The sequence below is a fragment of the Haliotis asinina genome, chromosome 4, assembly GCF_037392515.1.
Source record: "Haliotis asinina isolate JCU_RB_2024 chromosome 4, JCU_Hal_asi_v2, whole genome shotgun sequence".
Lineage (NCBI taxonomy): Eukaryota > Metazoa > Mollusca > Gastropoda > Lepetellida > Haliotidae > Haliotis > Haliotis asinina.
The window spans coordinates 8536711-8556421 of record NC_090283.1 but is presented as its reverse complement, the minus strand read 5'-3'; the positions used below and the strand labels follow the sequence as shown (position 1 = coordinate 8556421).

Sequence of the window (19711 nt, the reverse complement as noted above, 5' to 3'; positions counted from 1 at the left end):
ATTGTTCACTGGTACCTCGGGGTCCATGGGCTCATGTAGTCTCGAAGTTTCTCTGTGTTAACATAAAGAAACAGCGAACGTACATGCGCCCCTGGGAACATAAACAAACCCCGAGGATACATGATCATAAACGCATATTTATGGACCCCTCGTGATCATGTATGTATGTATGCATGCAGGCAGGCAGGCAGGCACGGACGGACTGACGGAATGATGTTCGTACGTATGTATGTATGTAGTTATAGTTATTGTTATTTGAATAAGTTCTTCATCAACCGAGTTGTCATATAACATTAGCTTTGTAAATATCTATATTTCAGTTTTGAGCTAAGACGGGCCACATCACGAGATGACCACATCACATAACACCAAAATAAACATGACAAAAGAAATGGACTAGGATGTAGTTGTGTGACGTGTCAGCAGCATGCACAAATGTCTACAGCACATGGCAGCCATAAGGTTTTCTTCACTGAGCCCACACTGTGCTGATCACAGCTTGTGACCTGGAAACGTCTGTTGCAACAATGCGCTTGACAACAGCCGGCTTGGTAGTGTTCATATGGGCAAATTCTGTCGACATGTGTCTACGAATACAAGACTCTAAACTCTTAATCTTTGCCAAAGTCTGAACAATCATTTGCATTGTATAGCTTAATGGCAACATGCATTTTGTTGTCCACTACAGCACGTGGGATGATCTGTAATCCATATTTCCTAATCTTTTCTTTGTCGACGGTAAGTGATTTTATTTTAGTTCTAATGTTTCAAAGCGCTCTTCCTGCTTCACTTGCAGTGAGGGTACACTTATATACAATCATCTCCGCCCGGGGGGATCGGAAATTACATATCTCATAGCTAACGCATTTTGAATACTTTCCTAAACAGTTCCAGTGCATTAAAAAGCGTGTGACAAACATGGGAATTTGGATGGAATCATCAGTACATTTCCTTCTCCAAGTTCAACACAATGTATAAATTTTGTTCAAGTAATATTTTAAAGATCCACATCATCTGTAAAATACGGAGGTATTTATTTTCTCATATCAAGTTTGGATTATGTTATCAATGCACCTGCTACGTATTCTGAGATGTAAATCACTCCCAGTCTCTTGACAAACAAGTTTATAGTCATAACATTTCGCTGACATAGGTCGCCCCACGGGTTCCTCGAACACACCTGTCAGGATGCTGGACGGATGCGGACACTGTGTTTTTTTAGCATTTCGGACCATGCCCATCCGAGGCATAGTCGTAAATATGACCCACTGAGGTGGAATTGAATGCAACTATCTCCCTAACAAGACTGTTTCAAAAGCCAAAAATGTGTCTTATTTTCAATGAGAGTCTCATTAACAGTTTTTGAAGGCAAACACTCATCGTCTGTCACTGAGATTGATATATAATTCTAGAGTCATGGGGGATTTAACCACTGCTGCTTAAATCAAGCATGAGTAATAAAATGTCGCTGGTAGTGTTAACGTTATAATGTGATCAAACATATGTTCGTATGCTCGCACATAATACCCTGCCTACACACCCACTGAAAAATAAATAAATAAATAAATAAATAAATAAATAAATAAATAAATAAATAAATAAATAAATAAATAAATAAATAAATAAATAAATAAATACCTATCGGACTCGCTCTAGTGCACTGGCTTAGGTCCTATTTAGAGGTTGAAGGACTAAAGCATAAAACTTTGTTAAGTGGAATATCATGAAACATATTTAATTCAAGTTTACACTTTGTACGAGTGAAGTTTTGTATGTGTTGCCACAGGTAATAAATTATACTTTTTATGGGCGCAGTAAGCGAGGTTTCTTGATTTCAAGTAATATTTGGGGGAACCGTTGTGTTAACATCAGACAAAAATAGTGGGATGATGTTTCGTAAGATCTTTACAATATCGTATTTACATTTTAAAATTAGTTGTATGCGATTTTGAGAACCATGCACGCTTGAGAACCATGAGTGGTAATGCCGTCATATTATCTAACCAGTACAATAAATGCTAGCTTTGTGAAGATAGTAACGATCCAGCATTTAGGTGAATCTGTAAAATAGCCAAGTATGAATCTAAATCTAGTTATACACGATTTCAGTAACACTAACAGGCATTTCAGACGTTGTAAGTATTTGGAAACGACAGCCATATTTACACATATTTCAAAGGCCGGTAATACGGCCCTCGGATTCTAAGTTTCTTTACAACGTGCTCAAATTTGTGAAACACTGTTCCTTAGTGTGGTGCACGCTTCATACGTCACACCCCATATGGACTGGTTTTCCACTTGGTCTACAATACCATTAACCTGACGGATACTGAAAACAAACAGACAAAGAACACTAAAAAGAAAAAAGAATATACAACGCCAGTGCAAATACCCACTTATAAATTTCCCCCAGAACAGATTCTGTTTGTTGAAAGGCCAAATTACCTGAGGAAGTCATGTGAACGGACACCGGGTGTTTACAAACAGGTATATTCTTTTCTGTTGGTAACATCCATCAGTGAAACATTCGGTAAAGGATGTCACCTTTGTCACACAATGTCCGACAGAAAGCACCTCTGTACTCATTATGACTTATCAGGTGAACGGGGACTGATATATACCTGTGTAACCATCCCGGAACACGTCTTACCGAGAACGTGCATATTTTCATTATGTCAGCCTCTCGACATTCAGGGATAAGGACAAGGGACGATAGAGTCAGATTTTGACGAGTATAAAACTAGTATGTCAGAGTGTGGTATCCACTTTATTTTTGAAATAATACATTCTTCCAAAAATAAATGAGCAAAGAAAGAAAGAAAGAAAAGAAAAGAAACGCAAAATGAAATTGAAAAATGATACAGTTTTGTACACATATGTAAACACAAACATTTGTTAGGGTTGCGCATTGTTTCAGGAATGTTCTAGAAGATTATGCTTGACCAAACACAACCAAAGATTAGTGTTAACGGTTTTATCCATCAGGATTGTCATGATGTCTGATCACGAAATCAGGTACTGACTCCGAAAAATAGGAATACGAGCCAAACGTCCAAACGTTGCCCCCTCCTTGACACGACTACATCGACGTCGACGAGTGAGATGGTGTAACACGGTGCTGTCATGGAACCTGGCAAACTGGAGGCGCATATGGAGCGATGGATCCCGTTAACTCCTCAGGCGACGTGATGGTAGAAACCGTGTCTACAGACAACGTCATGAGCCTTTTGCTCCTAACTGTATCAGATCGGTAGACAGAATCAGTAGCGAAGTGTTATGGTGTGGGGGGAGATCTCATACACCCGCAGATCGGAATTTGTCCAAGGCAGTCTCACGGCCAACCGATACATCGACCAGATTCTCCATTAGCATGTCCTTCACCTTGTTGACAGTCAATGACAGCTTTTCCAACGCCAGGCCCCCCACACAGTGCATGTCACCGTGGACTACCTGGCCAGTAACAACATCAATGCCCTCCCCCGGTCCTCCAGATCCCCGGATCTAAACCCAGTCGAACACCTTTGGGATCAGATCGATAGACGGGTAATTCGACGTCGTAATCCACTACAGAATCTTCAACAGTCGATGAAACCGGTTCCCGCATGAAGTACAGCCACTCGGTTGCCCTTCCCACACAGGGGTTCACGGCCGTTAGTGGGTAACCACATATAGTCAGTAGGTCAGTCCTTGTTGACCCACGTTTCCTCAAGGTAAACTATTTGGAGGTCAAGGGTGTGGTACTCTGCCACAGTTCTCAAGAATCGCACTGTCATCACACGGGCTTTGTACTTGAACCCAGTCACGTGGTTCTGGAGACGTTTATAACAGTCATCTAGTCACTCCCTTGTCAGAATTGTCAATAATGGTTTTCAGTCCCGGTTTGAGAAGACCCTACTTTTTCTGATGTGTTTGCAATATTGTAAAGTTGTTGGTAACACATACTAACTGCTCTGTACAATTTGTAATAAACCCTTTCTAAACTAATGAAAGGTTAGTCGCTGTCTTTTTAAAGTGCAAACACGTAATATAAGCCTTTGCAACAATGGCATAGTGGGATCATTGGCATAGTGAACGCTGTGATAAAGAATAGATAAAGATAAGAATTTGCATGCATGACAGGAAGCGGATGCGTTAACACTTAAAATTTTTGTCAATATTTCTTAAATAACGAAACGATATTTAACACTTATTTGTTTGTGAAAACCGTACGTTAATACATACTTATACACCATCTGCATTATTAGAATAAACGTAAAGTCTATTTCAAATGTCTCTACTTTTATCACCTCATGAAAGCATATTAACGCTAAAAATCATTTGTAGCATTTCTGGCACAGGCCATCCTCGAAATATCAAATGTATACGTTCCGATGACTCTGCGGATCCACTACATATTGGATGCATCTCCGGCCCTGCCAGATGAATTTTTTACCTCCCTCGGCTGAATTTTTACCCAATCAGGTGCCTGCGTTGGGAAGTTGAGCGAACCAATCACAACTTACTTTCACTTTTCACATTATCTAACTGATTACAGTTGACAGTACAAATAATGTGGAGATACACTGAAAGCGTTTGAAGGATTTGTGCATGTATTCGGACCTGCCAGTTCGTCTTCACGATTTCCCCCAAATGTGAGTCGCACTGCGAACAAACCTTCTTTGTTGATACTGGCAGGCTCGGTTGTAAAGGCAGCTTTGCTGATTGGCCTCTGTGAGAAGGCGGAGCCAGGCAAGGAGGTAATAAAATTATCTGGTCGAACCGCAGATGCATCCAGAGTATAGTGGAAACTTACCAGGACGTATACGCTGGAGATATCGATGATTGACACAGGCATGCTTATCCCCGTTATTTAAGTGCAGTAATGTTCAACATGACCTTTAGCTATAGACAAATCAAAATGTGAGTAGGTGCAGGCACGACATCCGAGATTACTCGTGTACAAGGTCAGTCTCGATACGCCATTGTCTTCTGTCAGGATATGTCATTGTCAGCCATATTACACAATGAGTGCAGTGTGCAGGTTGTAGTAATTTTAATGTTTCAACATTTATGCAGCATGGTTTCTCTGGTTGTTTTCTTTTATGATTTCTTTTGGCCAGTTCGATAATATCCTGTTGAAGACAGACAGTTGATAGCATGCCTGTGACAGTACTCGTGACATGACATGTGCTTATGGGTGCGTCTTCTAATATCAGGTCGGTGACAGTCAGTTGGTAACGTGTTTGTGACAGTCCTCTGACATGCCGTCTACCAACACCTTGGCAACTTGTCTGACATGACCAATTAACCTCACTCTGTTTGAACTAATATTGAATATTATTCGCTGTGGTGTTTCCAAAACTGAAGTTGCATAATTATTTATTAAATACACTTGTGCCTACTTTAATGTACCGACTTTCTAATGTTTGACATAAAGACTTGACCACATGTTACAATAAGACATCAATACCTATAGTACGTACTATACAGGCACGTATTTAGTTCACCGCCACATTGTTAACGGAACTGCACTATCCTTGTAACAATACATTGATCAGTACATTTTCCAGCAACGATGTTATCGCCAGCTGCTTTCGCATCGACAATGTTCATACACCAACATACACCTGTACCTTCTCGTCTTTGCATGATACTGTCAAATCACTGTGCATCTGACAGTTGTGGGAATATTGTGATGTGTGTGTCCTAGCTGGAATTTTGGGCGCAAAGGATGAGGCGTTCAAAACTTAACATCCTCAAAATTTTCGGTTTGGTGGTTTTACTCTTTTATACAACAAGGATTTTGATGCAGATCATTGTTCAATACAAAGAAAATTCGTCAAATTCACAAGGTGACATTGTTGAAGGCGTTATGAAATATATTGAAAGGGACAAAAGGCACAAACAAAGTTATCTCAAAAATAGTTTTCAGAATGTTGATGCCTTAGAACAAGTAAATATATATGACGACGGCTATAAAAAGGTAGCAGACGCGATGAGAAAACGCAAGAAGAGTGTGCTCCTGGGCAAGTCGGTAGAGCAACATGGCCGACACACAGGGAACACATACAGTGTGGAATATTTCGTGGAGGAGTACAGTGGAGAGGACATTAATGTGACATATCCACCATTTGTAGAGAACAGCCCGGAGGATGGTCCAGGTGAGACCAGTCTCGTGATGTGGTTCTGAGGTAGTGTTTTCGCTCGTCTTGCCAAAATGGGTTAAACTCACCAAATGGGAATGTATTTTCTACTAGACACAGATGTGAATACGGCTGGTGTAGTATTTTGAACATTTCCCGTATTGTTTTCCCTTTCCTTTGTGATAAGTGTCATATTCCAGCAGATGCAGCAGTTGTGTCCACAATATATTTTTCTTATGTAAAAGAGATGCAATCAAATATGCTCTTTTTGCGATGATTAAAAATAATTCAGTTAATGACTGTCACAGCATTTTAAACCTACGTCTGCCTTTTTAAAACCCGTACACTTCAATATTACACTGCATTGACCATAAATGTGTTGCTCGTATGCCTTTACCAACCTTTCTTATTCTGTGGGTATATAGTCATTCAAATGATATAATTGAATCATCTTTTAGGTCTGTGCGTTAGAAGCTTCAACTGATAAACTACGCCTGTTGTGGTAGCAATTACACATTTAAGATCGAACTGTTTGATCATGTACGACTGACTATTTGGTTCAAAACTGTAGACAGCTGTGTTCCCAGGTGAGTGGGGAGCTGCCTACGTCTACAAACACACGAAGCAGGAGGAGGAGGAATACAGAGAAGGAAAGAGGAGAAATGGCTTTAACCAACTGGTGAGCGACCGGATTTCTGTACATCGGCGTCTTCTGGATACTAGGATAGAAGAGTAGGTATATAGAAAGACCAAATATATATGAGTATATATATATATAATTATGCATGAAAATCAAACCTGAACCTACTGGAAATCACTGCTGGCATTTATGATGACATCAGGTGCTCGGAAATACTTTGCAGACGTTTGCTGCAGTCACAAATATAGCATAACGTAGCGGGAAGCTGATCACCTACGTCATGTAAAGCATGGTGCAAATACGTTATTTGTTTGGATTTCCTAAATTATATGGAACTTTATCTATCTGGTACCCACATACATTTAAGTTACCAATACCTGTTGTAAATGTAAGCATGTATCATTTAAGGATAAGTGTTATAATACAATGCGTGGGCAAGCATTCCAACACTTGACACATTCATTATATCCTTATTTTCATGTGTACAATCCTGTATCAATGACTGGCATCGACATTTGATTGTTTACAACGCTAAACAGAGGCTACCAGCTTGCAGAGCACACAGAAGTAGTCCTCAACGACTGTTGTCATTGATTATTTCTAGTGATCTATTCATGCATATAATTTGCATTGATATTTTAGCATTCAGCATATAAATGCGTTGCCCTGTGCAAACCGACACTTTTTAAATCGTTATATTTATAATCAAGGTTATATGTTTCTTTGTAAATTGTGTTTGTCGACAAGAGTCGTAGAAAATGCAAGTAAGCTTTGTCTGGAATGTCTGGCTTTGCTAGACGTAGATAATTAATTTTGACCGGTGCACACATTTCAGTAAGAGGTTTCAGGAAGATCATTTTCAGAAATTCCACCCAATGTTACTAAGGAAACAAATAAACAATAGCAATCTACATATCACTCTTTAAAGTCACAAAGTGCTTCGATTCAAAAAGAAATGTTCAATAAAACAATGCCAGCAATCACACTTAAGTCATGATGTATGCATTCACCAAATACACGGATGCATCAAGGAGGGATTGTCAAACTGTTTGTAACTTTACAGAAACAGCATCGTTTAGGGTAGGTATTCTTAAGTGATACATATAAAGGCAATAACAATTATTGATGCTAATTTCTATATTTGGTATCTTTCACCGCATGAAAAAGTAAGGATACACATGCCCCTCAAAATAACTAAGATCACCTCCATAAATCCTCGCCTTCGGGCATTTCTCTAGTCAATATTTTGACAATGTACATGCGCAAGGTGGCATGATGTTCAGATGGTAAATATACACAGAGGGAGAGAGAGAGGGAGAGAGAGAGAGAGAGAGAGTAGCTATATGATCAGTGAAGGAATGAATGAGTGAGCTTAATTTTACGCCGCAATCAGCAATATCATGCACACGGCAGTCTGGAAATAATCTCGTCTGGACCAGACAGTCCAGTGATCAACACCATGCCCATCAATCTACACAATTGGAGTACGATGGCATGTGTCAACCAGGTTAGTGATCCGTACCACAATCATGGGTTATTGAAGATCAGTGTCAGTCCAGATCTTCACGGGTGGAAAGTACACGGAAATCAAGTCTTTACGATACGAAGGATAGTCATCATTGTTGAGGAAGTAATGGTAATTATAATAATCTTGAAGATAATCCACCCATGTCCATCCACTTACATCCTGGTCATATGAATAGAAACAAATGAAATCAATTACAATGTGATGTAGTTAGAGCATAATCTACAGTGGACGCTCCCAAACAGGCAGCCCTCCAATCAGGCATACTCTCAAATACAGATAGACAAGGTTATTGCAGAAAATAGGTATTCAACTCTATACGAAATGCTTCACATCTCTTAAAAGATTGTTGTATGCAAGGTAACATCAATTTGGTAACAGCTGCAAAATAAAAAATAAGCATCAAAAGCATGCCAGTAATGATATATTTATTGCGCAATATGATGACAAGGAAGCGCCTTATCTGACAACGATAAAGGACGCTTAGGCTGAATTAGGTGATTCCAGATGTCTGTATCAAACAAGTAGTTGTACCGATGTACTAACTTGAGTCACGGCCATATGAATTATTTGACCTTAACGTGGTATTTCCGGGAACATTGGTTATCCACGGGCCACAAGGAATGGAATGTAGAGATCGTAGCCAATACATTTGCCTTGTCAACACCAGGAGCAGGAACAACTTGAAAATGCCTAAATTCTAAATGCCTTTGAAGAATCACAACATCAAAATCGTTGCAGATTGTGCGAGGTAACACCAAATCGGCAACAGTTGGCCTATGGTAATATAGATATGTGACTCATCATCTACTGACCAGATCCAATTAGCGTCACCCTAATATTTTTCACATCTTTGCTGTTTATACGCTTGTATACGTAGTATTACCACGTGTTTATTGTACCTATGTACTTTTGTTGATTGTATGATCACAACTCTGTGACAATGCTAGCAGCAAACATAAATGGACCTTACCCATTCTTCACATGATGGGGAGCGAATCCGGTCTCCAGTGTGATGAGGGAAAACTGTTAACTGCGTCACTGAATACTCTCCCCTCTGAACTCAAACTTGTATAAGGTAACACCTTATGTAAAGACAGACCATCTAAGGGATGTAAGCCCCAATCAACAGTAAACTGTAAGTAATGATTAACCATCTGAAGGATATATACAACAATCCAAACTTTACTGTACGTAAACACAAGCCATCTAAGGGATGCAATCTCCAATCGACAGCACACTGTAAGACATGATAAACTATCTAAAGTATGTAAGCAGCAATCAACAGTTCACTATAAGTAAAGACAAACCACTAAACCAAGAGTCCATCGCAGTCAAGCCATCTAAGAGTATAAGACCCAACCAAGACTTTACTGTAACTATAGACAAGCCACTTAAAGGATGCAAGAATCATGGATGCAAGACAGTTTATTGTGATAATAGCCGAGTCATGTAAGGGATGTGAGCTCCAATCAACACTTGATTTTAAGTCTAGACAAGCTACCTAAGGGATATAAGACTCAATCGACAGTGACCATAGGCAAGTCATCTAATGCATGTGAGCTCCAATCAACAATTGAGGGGGTGTAAGGCTCAATCGCCAGTTTATTGTGACCATAGCCAAATCATTTAAGGGATGTGAGATCCAATCAACCCTTGCGTTTACGTCTACACAAGCCACATAAGGTATGTAAGACTCAATCGACAATTTACTGTCACCATAAATAGGTCATCTAAGAGGGGAAAGCTCCAATCGCACCTTGGCAAAAACACACCTCTCGTCATCGTTTCAAGGGATCATTTGATATTTCACTGCTAAATTGTCTCTCACACCCAGTGGCATCATTTTTTTTTGGATACCGGGAAAGGTTTAGGGTATATTGGACACTTTGGTGGCGAATGCTCGGTGTTGAGTGGGCACTGACATTTTGACTGTTTACACTTTACAGATGCAAATCACGTGTGTATCCGACAGACCTCCCTCACGCTAGTGTCATCATCTGCTTTCATAACGAGGCTTGGTCCACTCTTCTCAGATCTGTCCACAGTGTCCTTGACCGCTCCCCTGAACGTCTCATAAGGGAGATAATTCTCGTTGACGATGCCTCAACACAAGGTACAGAATACATACATGATTAGCACGATACATGCTGAATGTAAACTGTGTAGGGTATACCAGAATATTGTCGCGCCCTGGTTTGCAATTGGTTTGCAGTGAACAAGCATGACCCATGGATTTTCTTTACATTTTCGAATTTTCTACTACCCACTGTCGTGGGTATTTGTTTTACGTTCTATTTTCCTGAAATATCTTAGCCAAAAATGTGTAACCTAAACTGTATTGAAGATGAATTCCATTTTTTATGTGTCTGTCCAACATATTTACATTTACGTAAAATTTATATGAATAAATACTACCATGTACATCCTGAAACATTTAAATTTATATCACTTATAAACAATGTTAATAAGAGAAACTGAGAAAAATTCTCCATCTATATCTATAAAGCATTTAATCATAGAAACAGTGTATTGCTATCCACAGATGATTGATGTAAAAATGTAAACTTTGATTAGTACTATAACCCGGTGGCCTTTGAGTATTAAATAAAGATTGATAGTAAGTGAATTTTATGATGTACAAAGAAGTATACTTTTTAAGTGTTTTAAGGCTAGTTGTTCGTAAAGCGTATAAGTTTCACGTATAGCATACGCATGGCTCCGTGCTTGTCGCCTGTTGCAACAAAACAAAATGACACCGGTTTATCTTTGAGTCAGTTTTTATATTTCCCACATAGAAGAATGATGATACCATTTCCTTTAACGATGCTTGCACAATATCCGACCTGCAGATCATCTAAAGACACCTTTGAAAAAATACATGTCAAAGTTGAGCAAAGTGAAGATTGTCAGGCACCGGAAGCATCAGGGCCTAATCAGAGCGAGGCTCACTGGATATGAAGTGGCTGCTGGTCCGACACTGGTGTTTCTGGATTCTCATATTGAATGTTACCCGGGTAAATATGTTATCCAGCAGTGGAACATATGTTGGACAAAGTGAAATATGATCAAATTTGTAATAGCAGGATAGTAATGTGTTAGACACAAGGCTGTGTCACAACTTCTAAGAGTGTGACATTTATTTGGTCAACACAATGGAATATGATCTCGCAGATGATAAGGCAACGTATTGATACGTTAGTCGTATCATACTTGACTAATAGCTAATATGACTTCACCTGTGTAGGGATACATACATCAGCACGCATATCACATCAAGCGAGCACATGCTCTTTTTCACAAATTAGTGTGTGTCCTTGTTTTCTTTTGATAATAAGTCCCATGTTTGCAGAATCAGCGTTGTATAGTGTAACCCTGGTATCTTGAACTTATGTTTGCATTTTAGGTTGGCTAGAACCACTACTTGATCGGATTCGACAGAACCCCAAGACTGTGCCTTTTCCTATGGTAGACGAAATTGTCCACGAAACGTTTCATACGCGTATCATGAACACGACCAACCGTCTAGGAGTGTTTACCTGGAGATTCATGTTCAAGTGGGGGTACGTCGAAAATGACAGGAAGAGTAGTCTGAAGACACCTACTGATCCTATCAGGCAAGTTGTGTATAAAGAAATTCTACACTAACAGAGATAGCAGCATGCATAATTTATAAAGCAAAGGTCAATTATTCTCAAATTAAAAGATGCTTCCTTTAGTAAATATTCATTGAGATATATACTCGACTATGTAAATGAAAAGGGTGGGCCCACGCAGAATGACACCTCCCGTCTCGTAGTCACTGCATTTACGTGGTTTATTTTCGTAATTTGAGACTTGTGTTTTGTCAATATTCTAAGATGTTTAATTTGTCAATGTTACCAGGTGTGTTTTGTCAATGTTTTCGGACATGGTTCTGTCAGTGTTACCAGACAGGATTTGAACTTGTGATACATCATTGACCGGATGAATGAGTAAATAGTCTGTCATTTGTCTCAATAGCATAACGTTTACACCACTCCGCGTTAAGAATAGGTGTTATTTTTTTCAAATGGAATATTAACTGTCCAAGGCTTTTACTGCTTTGGAAGAATAGTGGTAGTGGAGTCTCGGGTACGGATCGGTAATAACCCAAACAAAACCAATTACATGTTTTGTGGGCGATAATACTCTGAACAAAACCAAACACTTGATTTTATGCCGTCTTTCGAAATTGACACTTTCTTTGTTTCACAGATCGCCTACAATGCCTGGTGGACTGTTTGCTATTGACAAACAGTGGTTTACAACCCTAGGAACATATGATTCGGGCCTCTTGTATTGGGGAGCAGAGAACTTGGAACTGTCTTTCAAAGTACGCTTTGTCTAGCTATATTCTAGTCACAGACTAGTGAAAAGGAAATGAGGATATTACCATGAATTACATGGGTAAATGTTGTGTGACCCTAACCAGTATAGCAGTTTGACACATTGTAATTATCTTCGTGAATTATTAGGGTAGAAAAGCTGAGGGCTAGGTATACAGGACCATGTGTATGTATACACTAACGGCAAACTTCAGTACCAGAAGCCGTCATCATCAAGAAAATTCAAACATGACTTAATACTCTCATTGTAATACGAGGGGATGTCAATAAGTTTCAAGACTTGCATAGAAAAACACAAAATATTGGTATGAACCACATATATTTTTCAACATAGTCCCCTTGTGAGTCAAGACACTTATTCCATTTTTTCTGCCAGTCGCTGATGCCATCTCTGTAGAAGGCGCCATTTTGGTCTTCAAACCGAGCCTCAGTAGCAGCAATAAGCTCATTATCATCCTGAAATGTACGACCGCGCAAGTGTTTGGTGAGATTTGGGAACAGATGGTAATCACGTGGTGCCAGGTCTGGAGAGTAGGGGGGATGCGGCAAGATTCCCACATTCCTGGACAGCAGCAGCTGCAACGCGAGAGGTGTTTACTGGAGCATTACCTTGGTGTAGAAGAATACCACGTCTGATCTTGCCCTGGTGCTTCTCTTGATTGACTGTCGCACATGCCTCAACAAGTTAGCGTAATATTCCCCATTCATTGTTCTTCCTTTTGGTAAGTAATCTATGTGGATGACGCCTTTGCTATCCTAGAAGACTGTTGCCATTACCTTATGCACTGATCTGGAGGCTTTGAACGTTTTGGTCCTAGGAGAAATGACACGTTTCCATTCCATGGGTTCTTGTTTGCTCTCAGGATCATAGTGGTGGATCCAGGTTTCATCACAGGTTACTAGCCTAAAGTGAAAATCTTCTGGATTCTTGTTGTATCTGGTTAGCAGTTGCTTATGGTGACCCTTGTTTGCTTCATTTCGTCTGTAAGCATTCTTGGCACCCATCTTGCGCACACCTTAGACATGACGAGATGTTCATGAAGAATTGTCTCGATGGATCCGTGTGCGATGCCTGTGGTCTGTGATTCGACGATTTGCCAGCACAAGTCTATGCACTCTGTCAATGTTTTCCTGACTAGTGCTTGTTGTTGGGCGACCTGGACGGGGGTCATCTTCAAGACTCTCTCTACCCTGCTTAAATTCATTGACCCATCGTTTGATGGTAGCAGATGAAGGGGAAGACTTCCCATAAACTGCTGAAAGCCTTTCTTCAATATTCCTCGCCGAGTTTCCTTCAAGAACTAAAAACTTAATTACTGCTCTATACTCAATTTTATTCATTTTTACTGTCGTGAGGGGGGCGTCTTTCTGTCAATGTGAGCTGTTCAATAACTTCTGAAAGTAGGATACCAAAACTTATATATCACATCAGCTACACCCCAAGGTTCAATGTCGTGCCATAGGCTGTGACACCTTGGTATGAAAAATGCTCAAGGCCCAAAACTTATTGACATCCGCTCGTATGACTGTTTCCATTGTCCAATCAGTGGCAGAAACGAAAAACTTTGTTCCTGAATGGCAAGAGTTATACAAGTCGAACATATCCAGATCAACAAACAGAGGCTATAGCCTGCGGGTTTAATAGATGAGACTGTCAGTCGTATATGGCATTAGAGTCACGCGCATATGAAATATACAGCTTACCGTTGTTTCAAGTTTATTGTGCACTGATTCTTTCTTTCAGTTCCTCAATATTCTTTTATATTTTACGGGCACGTGTCTAAAGTTGTAGAACAGCGTTGGATTAAAGCAGTGGAGATTAGTATTTTCTAGAAGCTATGTGGACTTCACAAACGAGCACCTTCTTCATCCCATCAAGACCGTGGTTGTGTGACGGCCATGTTACCTCCCTTAATACAATAAGTTCCGCTCTTTTATAATTTACATTTGGAAACGAGATATAAAGGAATACTTATGAAACTAGAGGCTGACGCGTTTTCATCAGCCAATGATTCATGTATTTTCAGATTTGGATGTGCAATGGAACTTTGGAAACACTTCCTTGTTCTCACGTGGGTCACGTGTTTCGCTGGGTGAATCCCGTTAAGTGGAAGATGGGTGGAAACCCTGCTCTAACTAATATTGTTAGGGTCGTAGAAGTCTGGCTTGACGAGTACAAGCACCTGTACTATGAGGCGAATCGTTTGCTCCCGGTAAGCAAGTACATTGTGAGATGTTGTAATCATATTAGTTGTAAATGCGACTAGTGATTGGGGTGTATGAAACACAACATGAGTAATATCATGTGCAATGAATATCCCAAACAATCGACAGAACATTTAAATTTGAATGTTTCCATTGTCTGTGTCGGAATCTCCTTACTCGAACTGCAACCCAAGCTTCCCGCAAAATGTGATTAACAGGATCGGATGGTCAGACTCACTAAGTTGTGTAAACATGCCGTCCTACCCCATTTGGGTAGATTCGGAAAGATCGAGGGGCTGTGCTCTGATGAGCATGGGCTACAATTTAATTTATTGTGTAGTCATCACCCGATGTGGAGATATTGGTCCACGACACGTATTAACGCTTTCACAATTTATGTACATGTACAAGCTCGTGACGATCTGGTAATTGCAGATAGACGCGGATGACATTAATGTCATGAAGGTACATTCAAAGATACTTGGTGATATATAAATGAAATATCATACTTCGTAAGATTTTTTGGCTCAATTTCGTTTGGCGAAAGACTGAAGAGGACAAATCAAATCTGAAAAGAAATTTGACTCAGTTGCAGGTGAAGATTGGTGACATTACTGCCCGGAAGAAGTTACGGGAAAGTCTTCACTGCCACAACTTCCGCTGGTATATAGAAAATATATACCCTGAGTGCCCCATCACCAGGGTCTTGAATGCTGGGCAGGTTAGTCTTTAACACGTTGTGCTACTGATTACGCTACATCTCAAATGATAGTTCTACCTTTCTGAAGAGTGCCGTATTTCGAATACAACAGCCTAGGTCATGCAGTGCTCGGTATATCTATATATGTACATGGATGAAAACATGTGACATGATTTTGATTTGTACAAAGTTCACCATATGATAGGTAGTGCGTAATCAATAACAACATAAGCGGCTCTCAATATTTAAACACGCGAAACGTCTACCAATGACGATATCAAAATCTGTGGCAACTGAGGGAATTTACGTCCATATCTGCCCCAGTATTTTTTTCTATATATGTCAGGGTTAATTGTCGTATCTCTGTGAATTTAATTTATGGCTAGAAATAGCTGACAGCTGTAGTGATGATGTAATACCAATTGTGTGCCCTAAGTCCCTAGTCCAAAGTATGGAGATCACATTTCAGCTGTCAGTGTATATCCTGTTTTTATATTGTGTTATATTCTGTAGTTAAATGGTTTAGATTTAGTTATTAGCTTTAAATGTATAACTGTGATCATCTAATGTTACCAGTCAAAGTAAACTAGCCCCAGCCCCTCCTGCTAGGTTTTGTTAGACTCAGTAGTGGAGTGTAAAGAAAAGTGTTGAGACTAGTTTACTTAGACTGCTAATGTCACTATCCTTTGTTAACAGGACTTTATGACTTACTGTCAGTTACTGTAAACCTATGATTTTATTTAGTCACGATATGTCAGAAACACTGAAGACGAGAGATAAAATATTAACTACTCTCTCACTCTGTGTGAAGTAGGGTAACGGTTGATGATAAAGCAGAATGTCAATTCGTAAATACAGTGACTAGTGAACTACGACTTTCTGACCAACAGATTAAAAGCGCTGCCCACCCCAGTCTCTGTGTGAGTACGACACGTGACAGTGTTACGGGTCTCCTTCCTTGTCGTCAGTATGAAAAGAGACAGGTGAGCATCTGATTGGCTGCTGATTACGTTTATTTTTACCTGACTTTGTTCAATGTGCAAACATGCAAAGTGGATCGCGGACAACCTGACGACCACAACCACACATTTATGATTCATCATTTTGATCTGTACTCAATATTCTAGCAATGTGGTGATAGTCTGTAAATAATCGTCTCGACCAGACACTCCAGTGATCAACAGCATGAGTATTGATCTACGCATCTGGGATACGATAATATGTGTAAACCAAGTCAGTGATCCTGACCAACCAAACTGAATCTTGTACGTACAAACTGAATCTGCATCGTACGACAAATGTAGGTTTTCTGAAGACCAGTTCTAACATGGTTATACCTGAGTTGTAGTCTGGTTTTGCAATGATCAATCTATTCCTTTTTCAACAGGTCTTTGCACTTTATGATCAATGAAATCAATGAAATCTGTTTTAGGGTTTAGGTAAGGGCGTTATCGGGTTTTTTTCGTTGCTTTCTTCTTTTTTTATCTTATTTTACTTTTTTTATTTTAAGCTTGGGAATGTACACCATGCGGCTATTAGGAAACATTGCTGTCAATGCCGAATTTCCTCGTTCTTGCAAAGTAAACAAAGCAAAGTGTAAGACCGAAAACATACATTTGTTCCTCCCATTTACCACCACACAAGACACTTGACAATGACAAGTCGACACCTCAGCCTGAATAACACAGACCATTCATTGAGATGGAAACGGTTCAATGATTCGGTTCACAACCAAGTCACTAAGACGAATCCAGATATATGTTACAACATAACTCATAACATGTATGTAGCCTGCAAAGAAGAGAAAAAGGCAAAGCGAAGAAACCCTAAATGGCTAATTGAGTTCTTTAGGAATAAACTGCCCTCACTTCTCTATTTATGTGAGAGTCGTGTCCGGGTTAAATTCCGCCAACCAAACCTCCCATGCGTATCTCAAATGACGACAAACAGGACCTAGGGGTGTGGCTCGCTGACTTAGCTGATGTATGCAATTGTATCCCAAAAGAGTAGATCGATGCTGATAATATTTCTCACCGCATTAATTTGAATATACAAACGTCGTTATACAGCGGAAATGTTGCTGAGTGTGGCATTAAGCAACAAACCGGCCATACCAAGCTCCTTGTGAGAGGTCATGTGGTTCGTATATGTTTCAGTATTGGCAGTTATACCCCGGTGGGGTGTTGGAGGGCCACGTGAGCACACGCCTGTGTGTGAGGAGAGGTCAGATTGCTGACTACCACTGCAACATGGATGACCTGCTTCACTGGACGTACACTGAGGTATGATTATAACTCACATTGTATTTGGGGGGGGGGGGGGGGGGGGTAGCCTAGTGGTTAAATCGCTCTCTCGTCACGCCGAAGACACGGGTTCAATTCCCAGCACTTCTGGTATCATACGTCATGCTATTACTGAAAACGGCGTAAAACTAGACTCATTCACTCTTCTGTTGTGTCATGGTGGCTTTAGCAGTGTTCGATATCAACCCCTTAATTGTTCAGAATCAAGCTATCGCGAGTCCAAAGCATAGATATGTTTGAGGTGTTCTCGTTTCGCCGTCACAGTAAACGTGCTCATGTATTGGAATCCGGATTTGAAATAGAGTTCCAGCGTGAGTAATAAGTGAGTGAGTGGGGTTTATTTCGCTAGGCCCAGGGAAAGTGTCAGGGAAATGTGGGAGGGGTGAGTTTGGTTTTGCGTGGCATTTTACTAATATTCCATCAACACACGGCGAGGGACACCAGAATTGGGCTTCACACACTAACTTCATGTGGCTTGACCACAAACCCATATGGGGCGGGGAATCTGTTTGTTTTGTATTTTTCTTTTTGTTTAACCACATAGCAACATTCCAGCTATATGACGGTGGTCTGTAAATAATTAAATCTGGACTAGACAATTCAGTGATCCTCTTATGAGCATCGATCTACGCTAGCCTAAGCACTCGATCCCGTTCATCGTCTGTGGTGACGAGCACAGCTGCTGAAGATCGATTCTCATCCCTATCTTCATAGGTCCAATGTTGAAAGGAAGGTCCATTTTGGATCCTCACTTGGGAATGTACTGTGCATATGCCAAGTTTAGAAGACGAAACCGTTCATTTTAACCATTTGAAAAAGTACTGTTTTAAACATATTCATAATTCTTTTATGTGCAGTACTCTCATAACTACAAAAATTGGAGTTATTTAATGTTTTTGACTGAAATGTTTATGTTTTCCTTCAGGATAAAGCCCTTCGTCTAGGAAACTCAGACAAATGCTTGACAGCTGGAGAAAATTCAACGCTTCTTGTGAAAACGTGTGACAGTACGTTGAATCAAAGATGGATGTTTGAGAAATCTAAGTTTCAGCTTCATAACACGTAAGACATAAGAGGACTTCGTGTGTTGTTCATTTACTTGGTGCGTCTGGAAAATGTGATTGCATTGTTGAATTATGTGAGAGAGCGTCATGATGTATCTACGCATATTGTGATGTTACAAAAGTGATTAGACGCTGCTGTAACTATATCATTATAACAACGACTGGACATTTCAACTTTTCTATAATCATTTTGTTACTGATGTACGGGTCGTGTCCGGGTTGGTCCAGTATGTGCCCGACCTTTCAGATTGTGTTAAGGCCTCTAATGTTGTAACAGATCAAACCTCAAGTAGGCGGAGTTGTGTTGCGTTCACTAAAATCGTCACTTTAGTGCAGTAAGAACAGGAAACTAATCACCTTTGAGGCGAATATTTGAGATGTCAGGTGCTTCATTGTGGTCAAGAATGTTTGTATATATATTTCAGAGTGACCTTTTGTATGTGTTGCCAAGGGTAATATATACTTTATATACAGAATGTTGTTGATTTTTTCCAAGTAATATATTTGAGAACCATTGTGCTTTTCATCATGAAACCTCAATAATTTCCTCATTATTTATCATTAAACTCATATGATTTATACCAGATGACGGCACAGATGATACTTGTTTGTAACGTCGGAGTGTCCAAAAGGAACGCCAGTGTTATTAATGACCAGACTCAGCCTTGACTGCAAGGGGATGGTATTTGTTTTCATTGAAGATAATAAACCCGTGTATTCAAGAAAATTTGCTTCTACGAATTCAGTATAGGAACGAAATGTGTCGTCATTTTTAAATTTCACAT

General features: G+C 39.9%; 1 protein-coding gene across 1 annotated transcript; it reads left to right on the top strand.

Annotated features, from left to right (window-relative positions):
• The first annotated feature begins 4901 nt into the window (after positions 1-4901).
• On the top strand, positions 4902-19397 carry LOC137282191 (polypeptide N-acetylgalactosaminyltransferase 5-like). The gene is made up of 11 exons (XM_067813923.1): positions 4902-6140; positions 6710-6854; positions 10237-10403; positions 11140-11304; positions 11694-11904; positions 12524-12641; positions 14682-14867; positions 15449-15580; positions 16450-16542; positions 17716-17841; positions 18788-19397. Exons 1-11 carry the CDS (start codon positions 5711-5713, stop codon positions 18926-18928), a joined length of 1914 nt encoding a protein of 637 aa, XP_067670024.1. The 5' UTR covers positions 4902-5710; the 3' UTR covers positions 18929-19397.
• The last annotated feature ends 314 nt before the right edge of the window (positions 19398-19711 follow it).

Excerpts from the sequence above, each read along its gene's own strand:
- LOC137282191 (XM_067813923.1), top strand. The coding sequence starts at position 5,711 with ATGAGGCGTTCAAAACTTAACATCCTCAAAATTTTCGGTTTGGTGGTT. Across the intron at positions 6,141-6,709 it reads CAGCCCGGAGGATGGTCCAG|GTGAGTGGGGAGCTGCCTAC; the intron begins GTGAGACCAGTC and ends CTGTGTTCCCAG. Across the intron at positions 10,404-11,139 it reads TGACGATGCCTCAACACAAG|ATCATCTAAAGACACCTTTG; the intron begins GTACAGAATACA and ends TCCGACCTGCAG.